Raw genomic sequence first — 9,339 nt, 5'->3', positions numbered from 1 at the left:
CTAGAATGCTTATCTTCGAACTCGACCTGTCTTTTCATAGAACAAAACGACCCTGAAAATCCCAGGTCGCTCACTCAATTCGTTCTCGAGTTATCGTGCGGACAGACAGACAGACAGACAGACAGACAGACAGACACACAGACAGACAGACAGAAAAAGTTTTTTCCGACCAGACGGAGTAATAAGCTTCACTAATCGCTCACCCAAAAAAAACAAAACAACAATTGGTTCAAATGGTTGGTGAAATATTCACTAAAATCTATCTAACTCAAAAGGCGCGGCAATCAATTTTTGGCTGAGTGATGAGCGAAGCCCATAACTCCACTGACCGGAAAAGTTTCATTCTGTTTGTCTGTCTGTCTGTCCGCACGATAACTCGAGAAAGAATTGAGAGAGCGATCTGGGAATTTCAGGGTCGTTTTGCTCTATGAAAAGACAGGTCGAGTTCGAAGATGATCATTGTAGCTCAAATATTGACTTTTAAAAAAAATCAAAAACCACAGGACGCAAAATATATTTTTTTTCAAGTATTTTTTATGGGTCCCTAAGGGGTAACTCGTGAAAGTACAGCCCTACGGGTGAAAATTGCGTCCGTTTTGCTCTATCTTGTACCACTTGGGTGCTGGAGTGCATTTTTTGACAAATATAAGGTGAAAACGACTAAAAATGGTCTATCAAGTCGTAAAAAAGGCATTTTATTGGAACATTTTGCAGGAAGTAATAAAAAATCTTTTTAAGTAATTTGAACGATTTGAGAAGACTAAATCACACTTATGGCATTCTGTTGTTAAGATCGAAATATTTTAATGTTCTAGTCTTTTCTCCTTATTTTTTAGTTGATACTCAAAACTCAATATGCCACGTGAATTTTTAATGCCGTCCCTCTGCCATGCAAACTGGCAACGAAAAAATCGTGACATTCTATTTGCGTTAAATCGCGAAAAATTTATACAGTGTGCTGCGTCGTGATGAAATAACGTTTAGGGGTGACGCACCTGATGAACCTTGTTGATGAATAAACAACAACAAAGGACTGCCTTTCAATTTCAGAGATTAAATTTGACAGTTTTACTGCGGCACGATTGTAGCAATTTAAACGACAAAGGAAAAGGTATCCAAATGTTGGCCCACATATGAAACTACGGGCATGGATGATCTGAATCATGCACTGATCCAAAGAACGCCCTACAGAATATTTTTTTTACTGTGTAGGGTAGAGGTTAAACAGCAGCTAGCTTGACAGGGAAAGGGGGGGGGGGAGTCCCGTCCTCTCGGTGGCACTTGTCACTCACTGCACGGCATGACGGGGGCCGGACCACACCTAATTCTCAGATTCAGTCAACATGCGAACGGCTATGGTCAGCCTCGTGATCGGGGTACTGGTTCTCGTCGTAACCACAAAGGTATCTTGGCATGTATCTTTTCCCCTATTGCCAGGATTCCAGCTAGGCATAAACCTATCAGCATCCTTTTCCTTAGTAATCTACTTTACACCTTTTCCTCCGTAAGCATTACACAAAAGGTCCTTCTAAGTACGGTCCCCGTGGCCACTATAAAAAGTTTGCTTTTGTGTGAAATACTTTTTGCGGTTTCCCTTCGACATTTGAAGTCGTTCTCATATAGCGATGCAGGAACGCGTGCCCCAGAAGTCTTTCGGGTTTGACCTAAAAATGATATATTACAAAGAATAATACTGAACTTCGAATCAAATTCGACATACTTTTGGTCTCAGACTATAATGATCCAGAAATGTGTAGCTGGGGTTAGGTGGGTTTAGGTGTGTAGTTCTCAAGAAAAAAGATAGATATAGGGCCTGTTTACGACTTAGACTTTTGCCCGACTCGTATGTCTGCGCCGCTGGCCCAGGTAGATGTATGCCACGCGCGTCGGAGCGTATCAGGTATCAGTGTCTCGTGAAATATCGCGAAGCTTGTTGAGCGCAATACGTGGTGTGGCGTTCGTTTACCCAGTTATTACGCTATATCAGAGCTGGACGTGAGGAGTGAAACGGAAAAATGAAACACACCTTTCACTCTGCTCGCTTAACCCTCTCCGCGTATGAGCAGTGCGCCTTATGTTCTTTTACTGCGTGAACGGAAATGAGTTGTATCACCTCACCTTTGACAAAAGTCGTCTAAACCTCAAACACGTATTTTGTTTCAGCGTGCTCCTAGACCGGGGCAGTCCACCAAACTCATGTTCCAGTGGTTGGACATAGTCGAGTGCCCTGAACTCAAAGGACAAAACCTCAGCGTTGTGCTCCGCTACAATAAGAACGGCGACGTGTACGCTGACACCGAGTGGAATGTGGTGAACGCTGCGAAGAAGCTCGTCAAGGTGAGCAAAAGAGATCCAGTGAATTTTAGCGTAAATAATGTGTGAACACACACTAATTCCTTGTACTCTTAAAGTGGAGGGCTAACAGGGTATTTTAAGTGAGCGGAGCGGCGGAAACAGAACTACTCAGTCCCTCGCTGGTTCCGTCTATAGCACTGCATAGTGGTCAAAAGCGGCAATAAGTGTTCGTTTTGAAAATACCCGTCAAGTATCTAAACTGTTTGGTTTACATGTATATAAAGCATCAGACTTTTATATTCAAACAATTAAAACGTCCTGGACTGTCGCAGTTATTTCTAAACTCGATGCAAAAGTTGCGGTGCGGCTGAGAGGTTAGTCGGCGCCGGGCGGACGAACTTTTACGCTTACTTTGACCTCTTCTTAACAGTATAACGTTGCAAACGAACTGAAAACGTTGTGTGCCACCAGAAAGGGCGTACTCCCACCTTCTCTCTCATATGAGGCACGACTCGTTAGAATGAGAATTACGCATTTAACATCCATTTATAAATATACAGGAAATCTCGCCGACCAGCCGTCAAGGGTGAAATGCTCACGTAAGTCGCCGTGAAAGCTTAGAGGTCTTTTGAGGCCTGAGCATGACCATGACCTTTCCTCCTTCCTTTGGGGTTTGTTGAGGAAACGGGAGATTGCAGGACAATCCTGGAAGCTTCTTTTATCAATATCAACAAAGACATTTTGCGTAAACTTGCGTAAACGGGGAAAATGTGAGTTTTTCTTGGGTGATGCTGCGCGACCACATAGTTGTGTTTAAATGCATGCCAAAGGCAGAATCATATCTATATATCTGTTACGGCTAATGTCGGGTCCCCGGCTAAGGTCCGACTCTAGCCGGCTAAGGTCGGTCCTAGCCGAAATTTCGGCTAAGGTGTACAGTGCCCCCGACTCATTCCTACATTAGCCGGCTAAGGCTGGCTGGGACCTACCTTAACCGGTTAAGGTAGACCTTAGCCGGCCTAGAGCGGCTAAAGTAGTCCCTATCTAGCGCGGCTAAAGTAGTCCCTATCTAGCGCGGCTAAAGTAGGGGGAAGTTTCTTATGCTCATGTCTCAACCTATTATAGGGCGCGTTCAATATTCGAGGTTTTTGAGTGTAAGTATGCCTCTAGCCGGCAGTGACTCGACTCAGACATAACAGCGCGCTATTGAACACGCCCTATTGTTGTAGAGGTGGTGGGGGTTGGGTGGTTGCCTGGCGCTAGTTTTAAACCTTTAAACAATCTTGTCACTCGAGGCGTTGAACACACACGTTGAAATGGAGCATCCTGAAGATCTTCCCCCCAACCGGGAAAAATTCGAAGAAAAGCTGGCAGCCATAACGGAGAAGAAGGGCATTAATGCTGCGTATTTGTCGGAGGAGAAATACGCGAAAGTGGTGCAGGAGGTGAAGGGGGCAACGGAGAAGAAAGTTGGAAGGACAAAGAAGGACCGCGACCGCATCAGGAAGTACTCCATCTGCACGGTGAACGGACAGGAGCGGCTCATCGAGCCTCCAACTGGAGGCGACATCAAGTATTACGTGAGTAACGGCGAGATGTACGACGCCCTCATGGAGGCCCATTTGGCGGTTTCTCACGGAGGGAAGAACCGCATGCTGCCCATCCTCGGGCGAAAATACTGCAATGTAAGCCAAGAGGCCGTCCTGCTATTCCTGTCTCTGTGTGGCATTTGCTTGGCGAAGAAGAAGCCAAAGAAGAGAGGGATTGTGGTAAAGCCAATGGTGTTCGAGGAAATGAATCAGCGCTGCCAGGTCGACCTCATTGACATGCAGAGTCACCCGGACGGAGCATACCGATTCATCTTCGTGTATCAGGACCATCTCACCAAATTTGTAGTCCTGCGCTCCATCCTGAAAACACCCAGTCAACGCCAGTCTACGTCCGCTCTGCAGAACACTCCTGTCTCAACGCCGCGTTTCGTCGGGTTTCCTGCAGCATCCCAAGTCCCTGTAGCAGCTGACGACGAGGCTGTTTCGCTGTTCTGCTGCAACCAGTGTGGAGAGGCCTGCAGCGCGCATGAGGAATGCAGCGAGTGCGGCACGGGGCTGCACCCGCACTGTGCGAGGGGTGGCAAGTGCGGCAATTGCTCACGGGCTGCTGCTGTGCTGGAGCTGAGGTCGACTGCGAGGAAGAACCTTCAAAAGCAGGCGCAGACGATGCAGAAGATTTCGGACGCCAAGTTTCCCCCCGCGTCCGTCGGGGATACGGTCACTGTGTCCGTTCCTAAGGTGGACAGAGGTCGAGGGGACCCCAGAAATGTGGTTGCGGTTGTTCTCGAGGCCACGGAGGACGGTTTCTACAAACTTGGAAACAAGGACGGCGTGCTTGCTTCCATGTATGCTAGAAACCAGTTCGACGTGGTCAAAGAGAAGTTCGTTTCCACCGAAGTGGTCCCCGAGACTGAGCACGCCTTTAGGACCGCGGCTACAAAGGGCTCTATCCTCGGCGGGCAAGGGTTTAGAAAGTGCAATTGTAATGGGAAATGTACAACAAACAGGTGTGCCTGTAGAAAGGCTGGCGAATTATGCAAATCCCAGTGTCATGGCGGTAGGCCTTGCTGCAACAAAGGTTGAGTTGAGAGAAAATGAATAAAATGAGCAACACTTCCCCACACAGCCCTCCTCTTTCCCCCTTTGACTGTACGACTTTAGCCGCGAAGAATAGGCTAAGGTCGGTCCTAGCCGAGTTGCGCCGGCTAAGGTTGACCTTAGCCGCAATTTCGGCTACGGTTGATCCCAACCGACCTTAGCCGGCTAGGGTCGACATTAGCCGGGGACCCGACATTAGCCGTAACATATCGACGTATGTTAGGCTAATGGAAGTAGGATAAATTCCCTTACCCGTTTGTTTATGGATTGTGTCTGTTTGCGCATCCGAAGAGCACCTGTTCTTACTTCGACCACGTTTGGTACGTGCACCCGAAAATAAACTGCGATGATTCCGGTTAAGAGGGCGAAACTATACGTGATGACCGCTTAGCACACCCACATAGATGACATTTCGGCAGACGTTGTGTGGTTTGTCGCGGACAGAAGGGATGAAAACTAAAGTTACAATTTTGAAGCGTTTTTAGGCTTTGGCAGGGAGAGGGTTAACTGTTACAGTGCTGAGTTTTGTAGAAAATTTGAGACGAACGGCAGTTAGTACACAATGACAGCAAAAAAACATAAAAGTTTATGGAATTCGGCCTCGGGATAGGCTGCACCCTCGTGAGTAAATAAAAGTGTAAGGGACGGTGGGAGTGCGTGCCGGATTTCGGAATTTGGCTATAAAAGTGAAGCTCTGCAAAACCGATAGGTAAACTGGACGCAAGAGGATGGATTGAACCATTACAAAACCATTGCCCGGCCCGAGGCAGTGTGTAATGGCGGGCAGTATATAACAAAGGGAAGAATTGAGTTCCGAGGGGGAACCAACTTTGAAATTTGGTGAACTGTGAATATATTCAAATATTCAATATCACTGAATACCAGTGAATATCACTGAATACCAGTGAATATTCACTGTGATTGTTGATTAATATCCTTGAATATTGATGAATATCGATGAATATCGATGAATATTTTGAATATCTTGTGAATATTCGCAAATATCACCTGAATACCTATTAGATAGTAACCAGCGGGTGCACCGTGAATAGTCGAAGTTGATGCCCCCTCGTTGAGTTCGAGAGACAGCTGGGACCAAAAACCAGCTTCTCGCTTTCTTTACAAGCTGCTGATATAGTAACAAGTTTTTCAACAAAATTCATTGTTGTGAATAGATTTTTCTTTAATTTTATTTGTACCCGGGTGAAAAAACATTGACAGTAAGTTTGTATACAGAGGTATACAAGTAATTGTATAAAGCTGTATAAAGGTAATTGTATTACATTTGGTAAAACTGTATTACTTTGTCAGTATACATTTTTATAAAATATTATACAATATATACTTGAGCGTTTCAATTAACTCACGGGAAAAGCGGCCTGAGTGGGTGGCTGTCGTTTTTAGCAAATATGTTTTCCGAATCATCTTTCTGCCCTGAGCACGATAGTGGTTGTTTCACTTCCCTATGTGTAGCCGTTTACAAGTTATGCTGTATTTTAGAACTCAACCACATTTTGCCTACATTTAGAGGAGTGCCCAGAAACGTTACTAGTCACTGTATGAATGTATGTGCCTGTATACATTCTAATGTAGGGCAAGGTGACATTTATTCACATTTATGTGGCTGTATACATTCGTGAGGTACAACGATGCTCTAATATACGTCGCTTTATATATGGTACGTGTATTGTATATACATTGTATTTGATTTTATAAAAACGTATACATGCCTCTGTATATAGTTGTATAAAGTTTTACCAAATATTATACACATTTGTAAAACACCCTTTATATCGCTATATTACGGTGTACACAATCATATTCAATTTTATGAAAGTATATCAATTGTAATAAAATTTCTTAGTGAATTGTATACAAACCGTTTCACCCGGGTAAACACCAAATTAATACTTATTTTTGATATATTTTGTGAATTTGGACAGTACAGAAACAATTGTGCAACACCTCGGTTGAACACTTCACTGTAAAAAATGTTCGGATTTTTGCCATACAAGTGTTTGGGAAAAATCCCATACGCGTGTTGGACGCGAAATTTTCTACACTTGTGTAGGATTTTTACTATATACGAAATACTGTATAGGGAAAAACCGATATGTATGTGAAAAATCCCACACTTTTGTGGCAAAATGCCTGGGAGTGTTTAGGAAGAACTTTTCACATACAAGTGTGGGAATTTTGCTATTTTTATCTTGAAAATTTCCGACAACGCTATAGTAAAATTACAGTTCATGATTTTTGGACACATCAGTCCTGCTGCTTGGGTACAATTATTCAGCAGTCTCGTTGCCCTGCTGGGGCCTCAAAGGAATCATATTGTGTCGAGAGTGCTTCTCAAGAGAAATGAAATATATCAAAATAGGGCACAGAGTTTAATATCATTCCCGAAATCATAACATGCATTTAGAAATCCCTTACGCCAAGGGCAGGTGGCCGCCGCCCGCACCTGGCCTCTAATAATGGCCGGGTGGGGCCGGCCGCGCGGCTCTGGGATGACCCGGGGACGCGGGACGCTACGGCCTCTCTCCCAACAAGTCCCCGTGGTCTAGTGGTCAGCGTGGCAGCATCGCAACCCAGAAGTCCGAGGTTCAACTCCGCGTCCGGTAAAGTATTTAGTAAATAGAATTGTGAACTTAAATGTAAATTACGAGGAGTGAGGGTGCAGTAAGAGTAGGATCCGAGTCCACAGCCCCAAAAATATCATTTTTCCTTTAAAAAATTCGTACGGGAAAAATCCCACACCTGTCAAGGAAATCTGCTGCACTCGTATGGGATTTTTCCCACACACTCGTATAGGAAAAATCCTACACTTGTCTCGTAGATCTGCTGCACGCGTATGGGATTTTTCCCACACAGTCGTATAGGGAAAATCCTACACACTGTATATGTAATTTGCTTCAGACACATTTATGGGATTTTTCCGACACATATTTTTTACAGTGAATTCCTTATATTGGACGCTTACTGTGCAGAAAGTGCTCAACCGAAAGAAAACGAAAATGTTTTATGCTCAAAGACCGTCGGAACCAAAATTGCAGAGATATTCCCCACCAAATTGGGCCTTTGGTCGCTTTTGGCACGTTTTGTCAGTTTGGGGACCAATAACTTTGCTATTGTGACTCCGTTCGGCTTTGAGCGTAGGACATTTCCTTTCTAATTTTGAAAAAGGAATGCAAATCTTGTATTTCACTTATAATTTTGAAACTTTTAAAAAACTCCTAATTTTGAATTTTGTTGTTTTAACAAAATGGAATGGTGTTTACTTGTAGAATGATTGGAAGTCACCTAATCTTTCAATAGGACTTGTTTAAACGATTATTAAACACACAATTTATTTTCACAACAGCCATGGACTTGCAAGGGACCGAACAATGTTATAGCCAATACACCTGGACTTGACAAATCCCACTGTTGGACTTACGGTCCCCTGTCAGAGTATGTCTGGACTCATGTTTCTCTGTCATATCCCACTGGTTGACTAACGTTCCTTTGTCAAATCCCACTGGTGAACTTATGTTCCTTTGTTAGCTCATGCATGGACTTGCGTTCCTTTGTCAGATCCACGGGGGGGGAACGAAACACAAAAGTCACTCTAAAATCTGTTCTTATTGAAATAGAGCTGCATACGTTTCGCAGAGAAGTAATGCATCCCTAAACAAAACATTCTGTGAAGGAAAAAGTAATCTAGCTTCAAAACTGTAGCAGCCAGACTAGAATTAGACACACTTTTAGCCCTCCTGAAAAATGAGCTCGAGTGGACTTAACCCCTTTGTCAAATAATCAGTGATATGAAATTACACAAAAGGGTAAATTAAGTAGGGGGAGGGCAGTAGGGATAAGAAGGGACAGTAGCAGACATAATCTGCAGGTGAACTTCAGCAACGCACAAATTTACCCCTTCAATTAACTCACGGGAAAAGCGGCCTGAGTGGGTGGCTGTCGTTTTTAGCAAATATGTTTTCCGAATCATCTTTCTGCCCTGAGCACGATAGTGGTTGTTTCACTTCCCTATGTGTAGCCGTTTACAAGTTATGCTGTATTTTAGAACTCAACCACATTTTGCCTACATTTAGAGGAGTGCCCAGAAACGTTACTAGTCACTGTATGAATGTATGTGCCTGTATACATTCTAATGTAGGGCAAGGTGACATTTATTCACATTTATGTGGCTGTATACATTCGTGAGGTACAACGATGCTCTAATATACGTCGCTTTATATATGGTACGTGTATTGTATATACATTGTATTTGATTTTATAAAAACGTATACATGCCTCTGTATATAGTTGTATAAAGTTTTACCAAATATTATACACATTTGTAAAACACCCTTTATATCGCTATATTACGGTGTACACAATCATATTCAATTTTATG

General features: G+C 43.7%; 2 protein-coding genes across 3 annotated transcripts in view; both read left to right on the top strand.

The window, feature by feature from the left end:
* The first annotated feature begins 1,279 nt into the window (after window positions 1-1,279).
* Window positions 1,280-9,339, top strand: part of LOC127750461 (uncharacterized) — a 24,244-nt gene continuing 16,184 nt past the window's right edge. For both annotated transcript variants that reach the window (XR_008011690.1, XM_052272165.1), the window contains exons 1-2: window positions 1,280-1,403; window positions 2,164-2,337. Coding sequence is in view for 1 of the 2 variants with exons in the window: in XM_052272165.1 (XP_052128125.1) it covers window positions 1,344-1,403; window positions 2,164-2,337 (234 nt within the window). In the remaining variant the exon portion in view is untranslated. The remainder of the gene's footprint in view (window positions 1,404-2,163; window positions 2,338-9,339) is intronic.
* LOC113215850 (uncharacterized) lies at window positions 4,202-5,147 on the top strand. Its single transcript, XM_026435514.2, has one exon. The coding sequence runs from the start codon at window positions 4,512-4,514 to the stop codon at window positions 4,926-4,928; it is 417 nt and encodes a 138-aa protein (XP_026291299.1). The 5' UTR covers window positions 4,202-4,511; the 3' UTR covers window positions 4,929-5,147.

Source organism: Frankliniella occidentalis, unplaced genomic scaffold, assembly GCF_000697945.3.
Source record: "Frankliniella occidentalis isolate FOCC.00 unplaced genomic scaffold, Focc_3.1 Scaffold192, whole genome shotgun sequence".
Classification (NCBI taxonomy): Eukaryota; Metazoa; Arthropoda; class Insecta; order Thysanoptera; family Thripidae; genus Frankliniella; species Frankliniella occidentalis.
This window is presented reverse-complemented; position numbering and strand designations above follow the sequence as displayed.